General features: G+C 32.6%; 1 protein-coding gene across 2 annotated transcripts; it reads left to right on the plus strand.

Moving 5' to 3' along the window:
* The first annotated feature begins 372 nt into the window (after window positions 1-372).
* Window positions 373-19,846, plus strand: LOC111312150 (uncharacterized). 2 transcript variants are annotated; one of them, XM_022912188.2, is made up of 8 exons: window positions 373-776; window positions 858-913; window positions 1,104-1,163; window positions 1,274-1,351; window positions 3,419-3,548; window positions 3,852-3,904; window positions 6,168-6,341; window positions 19,500-19,846. In XM_022912188.2, the coding sequence occupies exons 1-8, from the start codon at window positions 497-499 to the stop codon at window positions 19,647-19,649; spliced, it is 981 nt and encodes a 326-aa protein (XP_022767923.2). In that variant the 5' UTR covers window positions 373-496; the 3' UTR covers window positions 19,650-19,846. The 2 variants fall into 2 exon arrangements, with proteins under 2 accessions (XP_022767923.2, XP_022767927.2); XM_022912192.2 differs by lacking the exons at window positions 3,419-3,548; window positions 3,852-3,904 and having other exon boundaries at window positions 383-776.
* Window positions 19,847-20,257: the final 411 nt, after the last annotated feature.

Genomic DNA, 20,257 nt, shown 5'->3' on the forward strand with positions numbered 1-20,257 from the left:
TCATTTATTGAGATCATTTCGAATGTACGACCTCCAACCACCTATCAGATATAATGTATTTTACTTTGATTTGAAGATTAAATAACTTATCTATTATAAATTTTTTTTACCAAAAAAAATTGGCAGTTAGTATATATTTATTATATAAAATATTAAAATTTATATATTTATATTATATTTTATATAAAAATTATATATAATAATTTTTATTAATATTGTATTTTTTACTTTTATTAAATTTATATATAATTATTATTAAAATTTTAAATCATATAATATTCATATCTTATTTTTTATTGTTTCTGTCGTGTCACTGTACGGAATTTCTTTAGCATTGCCCTCATTCTGTCCATCTGTATTGGTCGGTGTCCCCTTCACTGTACAAACAAGTTATAGAAGCGGAAAACAGATAGCGGATAAGAAAAGATAACTGAGAATATTTGGTTGTGAAATTTCAATCTCATCTGAATATCTTATACGGTGAAACAAAAACAAAATGTTTTGGTTTTCATTGGTACTTTCATACAAGCCGATAGCACTAACATCGGCCCATCGCCCTGGAATATTCCCTCCGCTTCCTCCTACTACGTTTAAGTCACGCTCTTCATCCACTTGTCGTCCTTGTTGTTGTACAAAAAGTGACTTAACTAAACAAGACGAAGAAACTCCAGAAGAAGAAGAAACGTTTCAAGTGCTGACAGCCGTTAAGAGTAAATACAATGACATTGTCATCGTCGACACTCCTAAATCCAGGATGCTGCTACTCGATTCCACTCGTACGCTTTCTTTTTTTTTTTTTTTTAACATTTATTAGTCACTCGATTTTAGGTGGATTGATTCATTATTTCCTAATGCAGATAATGTCCATAGCGTTCTGCAAAAAGGTGATGAGAAATGGACTGGATCATATTGGGTATGTTGTGAAGCCTCTTAATTCCTAATTTAAACATGTAATCTGCTTTTGTTTTGGAGCCATTGATTTTGCGATTGTAATTGCCTACCTGTTGAAATTGATCATCAGATAAGATGTTTCTATCTAGGACATATCTACAGTGTGTGTGGGAAATAAGATTTGCTGAACCCCGTTTTCTTTCCAATATTAGGACGAATTCGCTACTTTGCCACCTATTGTTCCTGAAGGTCCCATTGCAATCTACGGATTGGTAATACATTTGATCTTACCTGACCTGGATTTTGGTTCTTGTTAAATTGAAAATAGATATGACCAATTTGAACTAGTGCATTTATTTGTGAAGTTCATGTTATATTCTAGGGCGGTGGAACAGCTGCACATCTGATGCTTGACGTGTGGCCTTCATTGCAGCTTCAAGGTTGGGAGATTGATGAAATAGTAAGGATAAATTATGTTGACAAGCGCATAAATTGTCCAGTTTAGTATCATTATAACTGTTCTAATGGTACAATATTTTGACTCATGATTCCCCTTTTCCTATTTACAAATATAATTAATGTTCTTGATTTTTTTTTTGGCCGTAAGTCTCCTATTTGACCAATAATATGTTTGGGTTTTGCCCTAATCCGACATAGGAATGTGCATAATTTAGAGTCCATTGCTTATTTAGAATTTCCGAAACTCTAAATCTAAGAAACAAAATATCTAATAATGTGCATAAGATTTGAGGGAAATATTATTTTGAGAAGCATGGTGTCTTTGTATGAATGAAAGGGGTTCTATTTCTCTCCACATCACTGATGCCAATTAGTAGTTGCTTTTATTTCTCTCCATATCACTCCACTTTTGAGTGACTTGGGAAGTGACTTACAAGAGGTATTTCAAGGAGTTATTTCTCTTCTCTTGTGTTAACTTCTCTCCCATGCACTCAATAGGAGGAATCTAGCTGATTCTCTCCTCTCCATCTCTCTCAATCCAAATAGAATGCACATCCTCAAACCTCAATTGGTTCATAAAAGCATAATTTGGGATGAAAAGTAAATGTCAAATGTATTACAAACTAAAATTATACACAATATACCAACTTTATCTATGTCCCTTATAGTCATTTTTTCTCCTCACCAAATCTCATCTTGCCACCACCGCCGGTTTTTGTGAAACACATTTTGTCTCATCATTAATTTCAATCTGACCACTGTGCTATTGATCTCACCATCACCATTGTGCTGAATGAGGCCTTATATCAGTTTGGATGTGAGCTTGTTTTAGAGGAATAAGAACTGCTAGTAAGAGTTTCACTGAAGTTGGCTTCATAAGGTTTCAATCTCATTGTTGATTTTGTTTCCTAATTTGAAACGTGTTCTTGACTGCAGTAGACCATACGAGGCTTTTATACTAAAATACAAGGATATCTACAGGAACATTATAGAAAATTGATAATGCATATATATATATATATATATATATATATATATAGAGAGAGAGAGAGAGAGAGAGAGAGAGAGAGAGAGAGAGAGAAGGTTTGATATTTTGAAGTTTTAGGTTCTAAAGTAAATTTCCACCAGTATCTTGTGTTTTAGCTAACAGACATGACACATCAGCATGGCTGAAAGCAACAATTGCCATGACCTCTCATGATACCTCTAATTGGTTGAGAGTTTTGCACCCAAGATTATAGGATTTTGCATGTTCTAGGATGTGCAGCACAAGGGAAGCAAACAGAGAGGAAAGGTTTTATAAAAGGCAACTGTTATTTGCAGAAGAGACGCCCTTGATTCAACAACAATAAATCGTGTGACTCCATTTAAGTGTATCACTATGTTTCTTGAAAAAAAAAAGAAAGATGAAAATGGAAACTTATTTTATGGTTCTTTTCTCTTTTTTGGTATATATTTGAATTTTGTTTGAATGCATTGAACTCAACTTTTACGGGTTAATTTATTTTCCTAGATGACTCTTTAAAACCTATGTTACATAGGCTCAGGGTTGAGTCTTGGATATGGGTATATGTCGAACACAAGTATGCTTAGATTTTTCTTAAGCTTTTCCATATCTTTGGAGGGTCGGACCTCCATATCCATGTTTGTCGGAAGTGTCAGACATGGGTACTTAAAGAAAAAGGAAGAGTCAGAGCAACGTAGTTTAAAACACTTGATAGTCTAAAATTATTAATATAAATTGGAATATTAAGTTATTAACTCTCTTGGAATGCTAAAACGGCAGGTTTACAAGTAGCTGCATTTCTCCCTTTCTTTGACTCATTCGAGCAGGGATCTGTTTATTTTATGCATCATAGTTCCATTCCCCTCCTTCCATGACACTTAGAGCAATTAAATAAGGTGGGATTTGTTTCGGTGAGTAAGAGGCATCTTGGTTTTGCTGCTATATTTGTTAATTATCTTTTCAGGTGTGTAAATATTTAAACCAAAATCATATTTAGAACAATGAACATTCCACTCTCAATTCATTCCTTTCTTGATGGATGGATAACTGTTTGTACTATAGTTAATTGATAAAGCAAGAGAATATTTTGGGCTATCCAATCTTGAGAGGTGTAATAAAGTTGGTGGCAGGCTTGAAGTTCACATTGATGATGCTTTTTCACCTAGACAGCATCTTCCTGCAGGCTATGCCGGTGAGATTTCAGTTTTAATTTTATGCATAAACATGCTAATTTGACTTTCTAAGATCAAAATACACACACACACACACACTCTGAGTTTCTCCTGCATAGATGGTTGCATTTTACACACTACCTACCTGGAAATAACCTGGTGGAGGCTTATTTGATCAAGTACTTTGTTATGATGATCTCAAAACAGCTATTAATTTCTGGCTTTATGTTTTTATACCAGTTAGCAGCTACATTTTGAGCTAAAGCATGATGTTGGCCTTGTTACCCCTTTGTTCCTAACTTGTGCAAACAATTAATATTCAGGCATCATCATTGACTTGTTCTATGATGGAAAGGCTCTATCACTGTTGCAAGAGGTATGTACTATGTGCCAATGATGAAAACAGCTAAATGATTAAAAATTGAGATTATTTATAGATTTAGTTAAAGGACGATAGGTGGGGCTTGTATAGAGTTATGATAGGGTTGAGGTTGAGAGCAGAAAATAAGGGATAAAGGGCTGTAATTCAAGTACTGTGAGCAGTACTTGTGAAAAATAATTTTGGTTTTGCATTATGCTTCAATGTTTGATTAATGTAGGTGTAAGTTGGGGTTTTAGAACAGTAGACTTTAGGGTTTTGTGGAATGATCTTCTGGTGAATTCCTAGTGAAGAGTACAAAAAATTGAATAAACAAGCAAAGGCAAAGAAATCACTAAGCTTATGCCTAGCTCCTTTATTTGATACCTGGGGTTCATTGCTTCATCAATCATCAGGCGAGTTTCATTTTCCTATAGACTGACTACTCTCATATGCACAGGCTTCTGCCATTCCCAGCCAAACAAGGACTTATCAAATAGGGAGCTAACAAACTGACTTAAAGCAACATTAAGCTATAAATTAAAAATCTTTTAGCATAAGCAAAATCTAAAAAATGACTTTTAGACTCAAAACTTGTAATTTTTAGCAAACCAGGATATTGCCAAAATGCCTGACACTTGTAATATAAGGAAGCTGAAAATTAAGTACATCCAACAGCTTTTAAATATAAAGAAACATACAAGAAGGAATTAATGTTATTTATTCTTGCATAAATATTGTCCTAAATCAGTCCCAACATCAAATAAGGACCATAATCCATATATTATAGGAAGTCCGACATTCCCATACTATTTCCCCATTCAACATATGGAATTGTTCCTTATAGCTTTTTAGTCTCTTCATCTGTTATTGAATGCTTTACTACAATTATTTAAGCCAACATTATATGGGTTCATACCACAGTTGGGTGTTATGATCCCAGTTTCCTTTTGGCTTCTACCATATCCTCTTCCCCTTCTTTTCTCAGAAGATTCTATCTTTTGAAGAAGGATATGCACACAAAACCACTGCAAGAAGTATGGAGAAGTATAGTTCTTTTGAGAGAGAAATCCCTCTCGAAAGGTTTTCATTGAAAAAATTTATTCAGACAAATGCCACGACTCTTTCAATCAAATTTATTGGACTTTTAACTGCCTAAGATGATAATTAGATCTCCTAAAATTAATAAGAAATGGCTAATGATAAAGAAATCCAAAAATGATGAACTTAGGAAACAATAAATGATCAATGCGTGAGAAAGTAATAAGATAAAGCCAATCTAAAGAAGATAGGCAAAATTTTTGGCAAGTGAATCATGCATGTTTCCTTATAACATCAGGGTGGTGGCCAAATGAGTTGATGCTTGAGCCCTATGAGATCATTAGCAATTACACAAACAATGATGACTATTATGGATTGAAAGTCTCACCCTTGAGTTTCTTAGATGAAGATTTACCTATCAATACTGCATTTGTTACCTTTCTCTGCTATTAGAAAGTTAACTTTTTCCATTGCAATTGGAATCAGCATCTTAATAAGTTGAGGTTGATGATAAAAGCTGAAGCAGAATGGCATAAATGAAAATGTTGGAAAGAGAGTAGGGATTCCACTTACACTAGTATAAGTGTTATACACTTTTTTGACCATTGAATCAAAATTAAATCCATAACACTTAAACTTGGTCATTTTGATCCAAGGGTAAAAAAAAATGTATAATACTTACACTAGTGTAAATGGATCCCTCATATATATATATATATATATGAATGTCAAAAAAAGAGCCTCTATGGTCTTATTATTGACAGAATTTTCCTCGAAGTGGGCCTAATTTGGTAGTATTCTAATCGATGAAGACAAGAGCATGTTTTTCTTTTGGAATTTCTTACAAATCAAAAGCGACAACATTTGTGCTAGGCTCAAAATGGTAACCGGATTTTATTTGTATCTATTGGGGAGCTTAGAGAAGTATGATTCCAAAGTTTCTTTGATCAGATAGGACTTTAATCAGTTGATACTTAAGAGATTAAAGTGTTAAAAAAGATTTGTATATTGTTTCCAGCTTATGGCATTCAAGTTTGATAAGTCCAATTTTCCTATAAAAAGGAGCTAGAATTTGTGAATTCAGTTTCCTGCTTTAATTTGCCATCTAAAATATTGTTTGCATATAACCTTAATGCAGTTTCTAACTTGTATCTAGTGCAAACTTGTTTGTAGTTACCATTTAAATGTTTCATGTCCATATTTGACCATTTGCTACATGTTTTGTGATTTTCTTTGTCAGGTTGAAACATGGTTGGAATTAAGTGATAGATTGATGCCCGATGGTCGCCTTATGGTGAATTGTGGTGGTGTAAGCGAATCATCTATAGACGGAAAATTACACCATCAATCAGTTGATGACATTTGGATACAAAATTCTACCATCAAGGCATTAGCTAAAGCATTTCCTGGACAAGTACGTTGTTTGTTTCTCTGTTTTCCTTTTTGGTAGAAATTATATTTGTGATTATTAATATTGAATGAGAATGGGCAGATGATGTTGTTGTCAGGAAACAGTTTAGCACAATAGTTGAATAGTTTAAAGCTAGTGAAAAGATGGAGACAACTGTGATATCTAGCATATGCTTTTTTTTTTGCTTCCTTTTTATTAAACACACCTGATATGCAAACACTTCAATATTTGGATTAGCACATGGGCCCTGGGAGTGAAAGGAAAACCAAGAATGAAATTACAAATTGAATCAAGAAATAAAAAGTTGACTAAAGACTGAAGGAAAACTAAATCACATTGAAGTCAAAGGTCCTATCTTGTATATATAGCTCATATTAGCAAAGTTTTCGCAATATAAGATTATTACTCAAAGCCTTAAACGCACCATCTTTTGTCCTGTATAAGTGGATTAGCACACAAACCCTGAAACTGAAATCAAAGCCTAGATTGAAACAAGAAGCTGAATTGAAAAGAATAACTTAATCAAAATGAAACTACTACATAGGTTGTAGAATTCTTTATGTTGGAGTCTTTGATGCCCTTTTATGAAACAGTTAATCCAAAGGAACTTTAAGTGGATATGAAATAGACTTATTTAACTCTTTATATTTAGTGGAAACTTGTTGAAGCAGACAGATTTCAGAATTTGTTTAAATTGTTCATCTTGATAAGTTTATCTTTATGTTTGCATTTTACTTTAGCTAATGGTTAGTAATTATGTTTTTATTTTATTAAGTGGTCAGGTGACTAGCTTGTGATCTCTTAACAAGGTTGAATGGCTAGGATTAGATAGGTTTCCTTTTACTGTTTTAGGCTTCGTTTTATTGTTTCTACTCCCCCATTGCTTCACTTGCATTAGTTTTTCCATCCATTTTAGAAAGCCAGTAACCCCAAAATCAAGCAGGTAGAAACAAACCTAATTATGTCATCTAGTCCATCATAATTTATAATCCAAAACTACTAGAAATTAAAATAATATAAAGTATTACATGCTAAACCCTAATATAAATCTAAAGCATCATATGTAATCCTAATGCCCAGGTATTTTGAAAATAAGCAAGACACTGTTTAATATAAAATAACTTTATAAATGTGGAGGATCCTAAAGTAATTACAGTTAAACCTGCAAATATAACAATGTGCTAAAATAAAATTGTAAGCAGTTTCTTCTCAACTTGCACCATTCTCCTCTTTGAGGTAAAAACTGGTCCTTGAGTTTTCAAATGTTGGAGCCTATCCAAGAATGGCTTGATTCCAACAAAACACTTGAAAGCATTGTCAACAAATTTCTCTTGTGAAACAAACATCATCAGGAAGGCTGCTTGCCTATCATTTTTTAACACCCTTGGAATAAAAAAGTCAATGGAAAGTTTTTCACTATATTTCTTATTTTGTATGAGAGCGTTGGACTTGATTTCTATGTAGGCACTTCACTGAACTCCTCAGGTCCTTGGACGAGCACAAACTCTGTACTTAAATTTTCAGGTGCAACCTTTAATTTCAGTTCAAAAACTTAGTTCTGGTTCTCAATCTTTCATGTTACGCCTCTCTTTTCTCAACTTTTGATTCTTCAATGGCATTTTCCCTTCTCATTGATTTTAACAACTCTGTCAGATGTTGCTTTACTTCTCTAATCTTCTTGAATCTCCTATACAATAAACTTGAACTTCTCATTAGTGATCTTGCTCTCTAACAAATTAAAGGAACAAGATTGAGACTGGAGCCAAATTTTCTTGAAATTCTTGTTCATAAAGACATTAAATATTGATCAATGAAGGTTATGAGCATTGTTTTTATCAATCTAATAAAGCAACTCATCCAAACGCAAAAAAGAATCATAGATTTCATCTTCCAAGTTCTACATTTGAATACCATTGATGACACTCATTCCGAAATCTTAAATTATATGTTTTATCATGTTGAATCTAAAAAACCTACTAGAACCAGGATGTCAAGGATAGGGGGAGAGGATATTCTGGAAATTTTGCTAGTATGGCGATGCTGATGTAACACTAACTTGATGGCAGCAATGTTGTGTCACAGCTGTTGCACTATTGAATTGATACGAACTAGCATGCTAGTCAAAGCAGGCTGAAATGTAGTGCATGACTTTATTAAGCCCTTCATCTGACCAATATTTTACTGGATATGGAAAGCAGTTGGCAAGGTTCTGTAGGTAGACGGTTTGGATGCTTTGACAAGTTCTTCAGCATTGCTTTCTGAATTTCGTGAATGAGTGGATGATTTGAATTTCTTGGTTAAAATGTTTTCTCTCTCTCTCTCTCTCTCTCTCTCTTTTCTTTTTTTTTTTTTCTCTCTCTCTCTAATGAATGGCTGAAAGTTGTTGGGTTGCTTCCTAGCAATGTACAAAAGGGTGATCAGGTAGTTGAATGGTGGCAATTGAGTTTCCTTCCATTCATTTTCCCCCATCGATCAGGATTTGCTTTTGAATTTCTGATTTCTTTGAACATATATAAATCTTTTGTCAGAACACTACTCAATTCAAAAACCCACAAAAGCTCTTATACCAAATTGATGTAGAGCGAAGACAAGAGTGGAAATAGAGATCTAAGTGGGAATTGAGGGAAAAGGTGGAAGCATTAGAAAAATATTAGGGACAAGGATAAGAAATAGAGGAAGCAAAAGAGCTAAGAGAAAGTCTAAATAATTCATGATCTAATGCTACTTCATATTTAAATAACATAAACTGCTCTTAGACTAGACTCTAAATCTTGAAGTACATGAAATACCAAAATATAACCCAAATACCCTAATACTTGAAAATAATCGAAACACTATTTAATATGAAATAAACTAAATAATTTGAAATATTCTACATCTATATAAAAATTAGAAATATGATAAAGTACCTCAATAAAATTTAAAGTACATCAATCCCCCAAGCAATTTGTTATCATCTTGCATCACAACTCCTGTACCAAATTTTTTTATGTGTTGCAATTAAGTTAGGATTTAAAAGTAAGGATAACAGCAATTTGTAGAATAATTTTTATTAGTACATATAAGTATATATGAGTATTTATATATGTATACATAAAAAATATAAATATAAACATGCTTGTCAGAATACAAGTCAGAATAGAGAACCTAGAAATCCTTAGTAATTCAGACTTATATGCAGTTCACCTTGGGATAAGTTGTTATTGTTTCATTAGTAAATGTGGCAATGTGGTGGTACAGTGAGCTCTCTCCCAGGATAAAGCTTTAGTCATTGATAGAGAGGAATTATTTAGCCTAGCATTAGACTAGACTAGCTACTCTTCCTTTGATAGATTGCTAGAATAGTGTCGTATAAATTTGCATATTGATGCATCTCAAACGATGAAGTTGAGCTCCTCTAGTGATGATATCTAAGACCTTGAGGTGAATTTGATGATGGATATAGGGGAAGCTTTTGAAATGAATGAATGTTCAGAGTGAGCCATGTGCACATCTAGAGCTAGAAAAACTTATCTGAACTCAAGAAACCTGCTCGACTTGCTTGAACTTGAACATGATTGAACCCAATTTGACCAAGAGATAAATAACTTGAAGCCACTCATTCGAAATGACGCAAAACTATATAAACCTAATTTGATTTGATTTTAAAAGTTAACAACTTTGACCCAAAATGACCTGAACCCTAATTATTCGAGTATTAAACCCGAAATGATCCAAACCTGAAACAAATTGAGACCTCAACTTGAGTTTACATTAACTCGAGTGACCCCACTTGACCCGCCTGATTGCCACCTCTATGCACACTCTTTTGAGCATTGAATGTTGTGTTTGAGTGAATCAAATGCACAAGATAAGGAAAAAGGCTTTAAACCAACAAATTACTCAAAAAAATTTTAATGCACTCAAATATAGAAATTTAATAGGACAAAAAAGACATCATATATAACACTAGCAAGCAAGGAAGATCCACTATTTCCACTTATAAACCATTTTTCCAAGGGAGGAGGGGAAAATAATCTTTTCAAAGATAACACACCATTTTGAAATAGGATATTAGTCTGATCATCCTCTGTACCAGTTGGTCATGTTGAATATTCTTCAACAAATTGTCTATAAATGATCGAAGAATATGAACTTCTAGTTATAGTCATCACAAATTGAAGAGTTATATCCTAAACTTTGAGCCAAATTATATTTTGGTTGCTAATCTTTAAAAAATTCTAATTGTATCCCCAATTGCACAAAATTGTCTTACTTTGGTCCTTCCATTTATAAAAGCATCTAAATTGATGATAAATACTAGTTGACGCCACTTGAATATCAACAGCTAGCATCTCACTTGATAAACAAAAGGACTAGAATAGAATTTTACTTAAAGTTTAAAGACCAAAGATGCTATTATCTTGAATTTTTTTATATTTTAGATATATTTGATAAAATATTAAAATTTAAAATAATATTTTTATATTTTTATTATAATATAATTTATTAGTTAAATATTTTTTGTTTCAATAGAGAATAGATTTTAAAAAAAATTAAAATTAAGTTAAAATTTTCAAAATTTTTTAAAAAAATTTCTATCATTTTCACGAAATTTTTTTTTTACAAATATTATTTTACTAATAAATCATAATAGAATATATTTTTTTATCATAAAAAATATATTTTCTATTAAAAATATTAAATATCTTTCTCTTTTTCCTTTTTCAAATATATTTTATAAATTTTTATAATGAAGGAAAAATAATTAAAGAAAAGAATTATTTTTTTTATATTTCAAAATATTGTAATTTTAAATTTTATTTATTTATTTTATTATGATATGATTATTAGTAAAATATAATTTTTAATTGAAAATAAATTTTAAAAAAATTAAAATTAAGTTAAAATTTTCAAAATCCTTTAAAAAAAAAATTCTATATCATTTTAAAAAATTAAGTGAAAATTTTTATATCGGTTTAAAAATTAAATAGAAAACTTCTTATCATTTTAAAATATTAAGCAAAAATTTATATATCTCTATAAAAATAGATTTATTAATCTATTTAGAAATATATTTAAAAAAAAAACTATTTTGAGTTTACTTTTTATTAAAATTTTATAATTATATAAAATAAATGTATTATTTTTAATACATGATTTATTCCCCTTATCTAATTGGCAGTGATAGGGATCGTTCTGATTGTCTATTTTTTTGTTTTTTTAAAATATAAAATTTTAATAAAGAATAGATATAAAATAATTTATTTTTCAATAAAAAAAAATTATGAATAGATTAATAAATTGATTTGTTTAAATGATATGAAATTTTTTACTAAATATTTTAAAATGATATTGAGTTTTTATTTAATTTTTTAAACTAATATAGAAAATTTTACTTAATTTTTTAAAATGATATAGAATATTTTTAAAAAGATTTTGAAATTTGAACTTAATTTGAATTTATTATAATTTATTTTTTGTTAGAAACAAAAAATATTTAACTAATAAATTATATTATAATAAAAATAAAAATATATTATTTAAAATTATTTACAATATGATTGGTCCTTTTGGAACAAAAATTTATTTTGGTCTCTTTATTTATTACGTGAGATGCCAGCTGACACCATCCACGTGGCACTAGCTAGTATTTACCGGCAATTTAGATAGTTTCATAGACAAAAGTACTAAAGTTTAATAACTTTGAGTAATTGTGGATCCAGTTAGAACTTTTTAAATATTAGATAACAAACTAGAATTTGGTCAAGGTTTAGAGATCATGAATGCTATTAACTCTAAATTGAATTATAATCGAATTCTTGGACTGTTTTCCAATGTCAAAAATTAACAATTATACAAGGTAGAATGTCTCAAAGAGGGAGGGGGTTGTTGTATTTTTGTGGCAAGCTCCTTTCTTTTTTATCTTTTTTTTTTTTACTTGTCTCCTATAATAGTTATCGAACTCTTCATCTTGATTTTCCTTTTAGATTTTTAGTAATTTTCAATTTATAATTATTAAATGTGCTCTTCTAAATTGTTTTGGAAGAAAGAAGGCATGCCAAGTATGTGTGTCTATTAGATTGTACCCCTTGACATTTTTTTGTTGAATTTACTTTTACAATATAACATGAGGGAAATAAAAATAATAGGTTAAAGCACTCTGGTAGTAGTCCATGTATGATGTTGGAATGTTCAAATTAGTCCTTTCGAAAGTTTGAACAATTTATTTTATTTACCTACGCATTTCTTTTCAATTAAGGAATATTACTGACACAGTCGATTAAAAGTTCTTAGGTGCTCTTACTCTTCATTTTGCTAGAATTACTTGTGTCTGATACATTTGAAGTGCATGGACATTGAAGTTTGACTATCCAAATATATGGAAAAACTTAGATAAATTAAATGCACCCACATTGCACATATAATCGTATCCTACCCTTGCGCCCATCTCTAAGTAAAATTAAAACTGCTAAAGTTTCTTTAATGTCCATGACATGCCATTACTTGCACAATCTTGTTGATAAAGTTGATGAATTGTCATGTTAATGTACTTTTAAAATTTTTTTTTTATAAAAACAAAATAGTCAGGTGTTCTTACTTTCATATGATGTGGCATTTAATAGAATTAGATAAGTTAAGTTGATGAGGGAGAAATAAGGAGATGCATTTGCAAAATAATTAATAGAATTATACAAAGAAACTGAAAAAAATAAAACTGACCTGTAATCTTAAGTAATATCTCCCAATTTTCCATTTTATCTGAATCATCTCTTCTTTTTCTGTCACTAAATTTTTTGTGCTTAGCAAAAAAAAGGCGTTCTATTTTCTTCATACTATCAATGGTGGAGGATTGTTAGAATGTGGTTGGGGATGGCCAATGAAGTAATATATTTGGGGAAGTATAAAGCAATGGTTTCTCTATGAAAGCTCAAGGCCAAATCTGGCTTTCTACAAGGTGAGAGGGAATGAGGGAAAAGAAATAGATGTCAAGGGAAAGGGAAGTTGTTGCAAGTTACTAGATCTTGTGCTAGCTAGATCAATTGCTTAGTAGCATTGATTAGCTAGCCAAAAACCACTTTGGTGTCCATAAGTCGACAAAATGAGTTAAAGGGCACATACAAAAAGGCAAAAAATGAAAAGATAAAAAGGAAGAAAAAGCGAATAGAAAACCAATACAGTTAGCACCAGGCTAACAGTTACAAATAATGGAAGGAATTAAACATATAAAAGCTACATTGTTGCACCAGGCTAAAAGTCTCTCTTTTTTGGCCATTTATGGCTTCATGGTATGGCATCATAAGATATTTGTGGAAACTGAATGTATATTGAAAAACTACTTATCTTCAATTATACAAGAATCTTAGGTTTATATACAACTAACTAGGGGTTAAACTAGGAAACTAAATCTTCCTTAATTCTAGGGATACAAATACTTAATTCTAGAGATACAAATATAAATATACAGATTACAAGATTACAATCAGCTGTAAATAAGTGTTTTCCCACACTCCCCCTCAAGCTGGTGAATAGGTGTTTTTCATTCTCAGCTTGGAAATAATTTCTTGAAATGTTGCACTGCTGAGAGCTTTAGTCAACACATCTGCAAGTTGACCCTTGGTTGATACATAAGGTGTACAAATCAACCCACTGTCTAGTTTCTCCTTTATGAAATGCCGGTCTACTTCAATGTATTTTGTTCTGTCATGTTGCACAGGATTGTGTGCAATGCTTATTGCAGACTTGTTATCACGGTAGAGTCTCATTGGTCCATCCCACTTGATCTTCAAGTCTTCTAGGATAATCTTTAACCATAGTAGTTCACAAATTCCTTGAGTCATTGCTTTGAACTCTGCTTCAGCACTTGATCTTGCCACCACATTTTGTTTTTTACTCCTTCAAGTCACAAGATTACCACCAAGAAAGTGCAGTAGCCTGAGGTAGATCTTCTATCAGTTATTGAACCTGCATAATCAGCATCTGTATATGCTTCTAGAACTAACCCCGAATCTCTTTTGAATAAGATACCTCTCCCAGGATTGGCCTTCAAATAGTGCAATATACGGTAGATAGCCTATAGGTGCACTTCTTTAGGACTATGCATAAATTGACTTACCACACTCACAGCATATGCTATATCAGGTCTAGTATGTGAGAGATAAATGAGTCTTCCAACTAATCTTTGGTACATCTCTCTATTTACAGCATCTTCATTAGCTTCTCCAATTTTATGATTAGGATCTATAGGGGTATTTGCAAGTTTACATGCAAGCTTCCCAGTTTCCTTCAGAAGATCTATCACATATTTCTGTTGTGAGATAAAAATACCATGCCGTGAGTGAGCTACTTCAATTCCTAGGAAGTACTTCAATCTCCCTAGCTCTTTTATCTCAAATTCTCTAGCCAAACACTGTTTTAGAGATTCTCTCTTTTTCATCATCTCTAGTTACAATTATATCATCAATATACACTAATAGAACTGTGATTCTCCCTGAATCAGAGTGCTTGATAAACAATGTGTGATCTCCTTGACTCTGTTTATATCCCATTGCTAGCATCACTTTGGCAAATCTCCCGAACCAAGCTCTAGGAGACTGTTTAAGGCCATATAAAGCCTTTTTTAACCTGCATACTTTGTTTGCTTCTAGATGACCTTCAAATCCCGGTGGAACCTTCATATATATTTCTTCTTCCAAATCACCATGTAAAAAAGCATTCTTTACATCAAATTGTTGAAGCTGCCAATTATAATTTGCAGCTAATGATAACAAAATCCTAATTGTATTCATCTTGGCAACTGGAGCAAAGGTTTCCTGGTAATCCACTCCATAGGTCTGAGTGTAGCCCTTAGCCACTAACTTGGCTTTATACCTTTCAACAGTACCATCTGCCTTGTATTTTACAGTGAAAATCCATTTACACCCCATTGGATTTTTTCCTTTAGGCAACTCTACCAGTTTCCATGTCTGATTTTTCTCTAAGGCCTCCATTTCTATTTTCATGGCTTGCCTCCATTTCTCACTGGATAATGCCTCGGATAATGTAGTTGGAACAGAAATAGCTTTTAGGCTCACAAGAAAATTTTTGTGGGATGGTGAGAATTTTTCAAATGACACAAAATTAGATATTGGGTATAGTGGATGCTTGGTACATTCTCTGGTTCCTTTCCTAATGGCAATAGGCAAATCATAATCACTAGTTATAGTTTTAGGAGATTCATGCTCATTTTGAGAAACAGAGTCAAAAACTGTAGTTACCTCATTTCCAGAGTTAGGATTAGGTTCTTGGACTGGCACTGGTTCAGGATCTGGAACTTTCCTTCTTGAGTACACCTGTAATTCCTTCATAGAATCAAGAACAATATTATCTTTTGTCACATCTTTCGTATTTGGAATGGGTTCAGAGTCAAATTCAATGTTTGACTTGCGCTCAGCAGAAACAGGTTTCGACTCATAAGAATTAATGGGTGTAAATGTTGAAGAAGGGGGCAAATCAAGCAAAAAGAAGTCTTTATCTTTATCTTCCATGAATGAAGTCTCTCCCTGAAGATAAGGTTGAGTAAAAAATGGTTTATTTTCTTCAAAAGTGACATCTGCAGACACATAAAATTTTTTGGTAGGAGGATGATAGCACTTATATCCTTTTTGAGTTGAAGAATACCCCACAAAAATACACTTAATCACTCTTGGATCCAACTTTCCCCTGTTATGACTGTGAACATAAACAAATGATGTACAACCAAATATCCTAGGTGTGAGATTGTTTGTGGTATTGAGGTTGGGATAAAATTGTGAGAGTAGTTTTATAGGAGTTTTAAATCCCGAAACTCTTGAAGGTAACCTATTTATAATGTGTGTGGTAGTGAGAACAGCTTCCCCCCAATAAGATTTAGGTACATTTGCTTGAAAAAGAAAGGCTCTGGTTGTGGCTAATAAATGACTGTTTTTTCTCTTTGCCACTCAATTCTGCTGTGAAGTATTAACACAAGATGACTCATGGATAATCCCCTCTTTTTGGAAATAGGTGGATAGACTCTGGTTGAAGTAGTCTTTTGCATTATCAGACCTAAATCTCTTGATTCTTACTCCAAATTGATTTTGAATCATGTTTTGGAAGCTTAAAAACACACTATTCACATCTGATTTGGATTTAAGTAAAAAAACCCAAGAGACCCTAGTACAATCATCTATGAATGAAACAAACCATCTCGCACCAGAAATATTAAGAATTGTAGAGGGACCCCAAATGTCACTATGAATCAAGTAAAAAAGAGTAGAACTTCTTTTGTTACTGATTGGAAAAGACACACGTCTATGTTTTGCAAATTCGCAAATATCACAATGAAAATCTTCAACATTTAATTCTTTGAACAAAAAAGGAAACATGTTTCTCAAGGTTCCAAAAGAAGGATGTCCAAGACAAAAATGATAAAGCCAGATTTTGTCTTTATTGGAAGATTTTTCAGAAAGAAATGACAAAGGTAAACTATTTTTGATACTACTTGTGTTATTTGATTTCTCAAGATAGTATAGTCCATCCTTCTTCTTAGCAAGTCCAATCATCTTCCCCGAACTCTGGTCCTGAAATTCACAATAAGAGGGATAAAAAGTTACTTTGCAATTCATATCTCTGGTAAGTTTTTGTATAGATATCAGATTAGTAGACAATCCAGGAACATGAAGAACATTTTTGAGAACAAACGAGGGATTAACTTGAACATCTCCTAATCCTGCCACTGTGGTAAGTGAACCATCAGCAACAACAATTTTCTTATTACTAGGACACAGGTTATATGTACTAAACTTTTATGGGAATGTGTCATGTGGTCTGTGGCTCCTGAGTCAATGACCCAAGAACTCGTAATAGGCTTAGCCGAGACATTTAATCCATGAGAACCGGAAGCTTTACCTGAACTAGAAACTTTACCCAAAGAACATACCATAGTAGGCTTTTCAAGGATTTTCAATAAGTTTCTCAGCTTTTCAATCTCTTCCCTGTTGAACTCTCCTTGCTTCTGAGACATCTGTAGTACTCCAGTGATTTTTCCAGTTAACATTTTCTCAAATTGGGTGATAGTGATATCTTTCTTTGAAAGGGTTCGGCAATGAAGGTCTAAACAGGATTTGGCAATGAAGGCCTAAAAAAGTCGGCAATGAAGGCTGAAAATTTTTCTTCCCAAGAAGAGCCTAAAGCTTTGATACCATGTGGAAACTAAATGTATATTGAAAAACTGCTTATCTTCAATTATACAAGAATCTTAGGTTTATATACAACTAACTAGGGGTTAAACTAGGAAACTAAATCTTCCTTAATTCTAGGGATACAAATACTTAATTCTAGAGATACAAATATAAATATACAGATTACAAGATTACAACCAGCTGTAAATAAGTGTTTTCCCACAATATTATTTTTTTATATGGCACATCTTTCACATGTCAACAAGTATGTACGTCTCTTATATTTTTATGGAAAACTAATTCAAAACCCTTTACTAATATAACATGTCATTAACTCTCCCAACAAACTTGAACATGTAAGGTTTTTCAGTTGATGGAATTGGAAATGTTCCTTATTGAGCTGAAATGTTAAGTATGAGGAGGAAATTGCCTGAAATTTGGACAAAGGGAACATTTCAACCCATGACAAGTAGAGTATTTTAAGCAAAACAAAAAGCTAGGAAAGTTTTGAGTTGACAAAATTTCTTGTTTGAAAAATACTAAAAAACGATTAGTGGTTAGCTGGTCTTCGTTATCGGTAAAGGGCATTAGCCTTTAAAAGTTCCTAACACCTTTAAAGTTAAGAGAGATAAGGAACTGAGAATCATGCTTATGGTGTGAACTAGAGAACAGTCCAATTTTCTTGTCTGGATAGAAAATTTTGAAGTAAAGCGAGAAGGTAAGAGATTATCCCTAGTAATTTTATTCCTAGCTGTTGTTGGGAGAGATAAGTCACACTTGGAGCTGTGGGAGCACACTAGAAAGCCTATACATATACGTTGGACACTATTTAAGCCCAAAAGCTTAAGCTATTAGGTTCTTGGGTTCTTCGTGTGTATATAGGACATCTCATTCTGATTCTTAGTGATGTGGGATTCTTTATTCACATGTACACCTTATCCTAACAATCTCCCACATTCACTTATGAGTTTTGATCAAATCCCACCTCGGCTTCCCCATGCGAGTAAGTTCTATCAACACCTCCTTTGGGTTAGGCAACCTCACATCTCTAGTGCGCTTTTAGGCCAGGCCACAGCACTTAAACTTTGTCGTCTAGGTTATCTCAGTGCCCCTTCAAGCTTGCACTCTAGGTTGACTTAATACATCATCTGCTTGGGTGTTCTACTTTTGCATATTATCATATATTCGCTGCATCCAAGTCGAATTTTTTTACTCTGATATCGGGATTCAAGCAGATGAAGTTGATGGTTGTGGCCAACCTCCGATCTACCAACAATAGGATGAAGAAAGAATGTTGACTCTAAAGAAAACAAAGCAACTAGGAGAATATGTGAATTTTATGTGATTGATAATCTTCAAAATACTCGTATAGTTTGAAACACCACAAAACGGTCCTTAGTTCACATTTGCAAAATAGTTGGAACTAGTTTCACTTTATAAAATTTTTTTGGTTATAAACTCCGAGTTCTTAGGTTTAATAGCAGACCTGAATACTTGGGGTTTCAAACATTTCCATAATTGTGTGATATCATTTCTTTAGTTGACTTGATAGTGATAACATCACAAGCCTTTTGTTGCATCATGATTTTCTTTCCACTAAGCATCGTACCCATCAAAGTTCTAAAAGCCTTCATTTAATACTCAACAGAAAGTGTCCAATGCAGACTTTACTTCCTGGATTCCTTTGTTTCTATTAAAGTTCCAAATGGTAGTGTCAGACTACTATCTTGGTGATGATCAAATAGTGTGAAATAAACTTCATAATTATTTGACGATCTTGTTTGTTAAAAGAAATTTGTTGTATAAATTACTAGGCCATATGTGAGATGAGGAATTGCTAACCATGAAACATAGATGCATGTTCACAGTCCATCTATTTTTGTATTTTCTAATCTTGTGCCAATTGACAAGTGTTAATTTAACTTTGGTGGGAATAACTATTTGACACCATCTCTTCGATGAAAGAATTCTGATGGTTTGATTTTTTTTTTTTTTAATACAGGTGAATTGGAAAAGAATGCCCAAAAGACAAGGACAAAATTATCTTGCCCTAACGGGACTTTTGCCAGATTTGACCTCATGGTCAGCTATAGTCCCAGGTTGCCTAAGTGAATCTGTGAAACAATGGAAGCCTTGCAGGCCTTTTCATTGATAAATACCACTTACCTTTTAGCTTGTTGTTAGGTTTTTAACCATGAATCATTAGACCTTTCCAAGCAAATAACTCTGCAGCTATTTGCATTGGATGTTGGTTTCCTAGTTTTTCAGTATTTCTTTTTGTTCCTCTAATGTTTTAGATTTAAGAAATATTGAAATTAAAATTGAAGACGAGCAACAAGCGCTTCTACTCGTGTTCTTTGTATGAGCATTTTTGGGGTACTATATCGTGTAAGGGAGATGTTAAAAGTTATTTTGAAATCAGAGGAGTTGAGAACAAAGTGATTGTGAAATTGGTGTTGATGATGGTCATGAATTAATAGGGCAAGAAAAATAGTAGTGATTAGGGCGAGTATAAATCTAAGTTGCATTAAAAAAAAGAGCGGAATCGGACTTCCACTAATAAAATGAGTGCTCTAAAGGCCTAGTGTTGGGCGAGCATGGTGGGCCTCCCAGTGGTCAAGAGATCCTCGGATGTCAGTGTGGTAAGGTCCTAAAAGATTAGAACAAGGTCAGGGCGTCAAAAATAGAAAACTTTTTAACGATTCTATTATTGTTCCTCTAAGACAATAACATTATTAACTATACAAATGCATATTTATT

This window comes from Durio zibethinus, chromosome 1 (assembly GCF_047325235.1).
Source record: "Durio zibethinus cultivar Kanyao isolate XHJ-2024 chromosome 1, ASM4732523v1, whole genome shotgun sequence".
Lineage (NCBI taxonomy): Eukaryota > Viridiplantae > Streptophyta > Magnoliopsida > Malvales > Malvaceae > Durio > Durio zibethinus.

Coding starts and splice junctions, on each gene's coding strand:
- LOC111312150 (XM_022912188.2), top strand. CDS start 497: ATGTTTTGGTTTTCATTGGTACTTTCATACAAGCCGATAGCACTAACA. Junction 777..857: donor GCTGCTACTCGATTCCACTC/GTACGCTTTCTT, acceptor TTCCTAATGCAG/ATAATGTCCATAGCGTTCTG. Junction 3,549..3,851: donor TCTTCCTGCAGGCTATGCCG/GTGAGATTTCAG, acceptor ATTAATATTCAG/GCATCATCATTGACTTGTTC.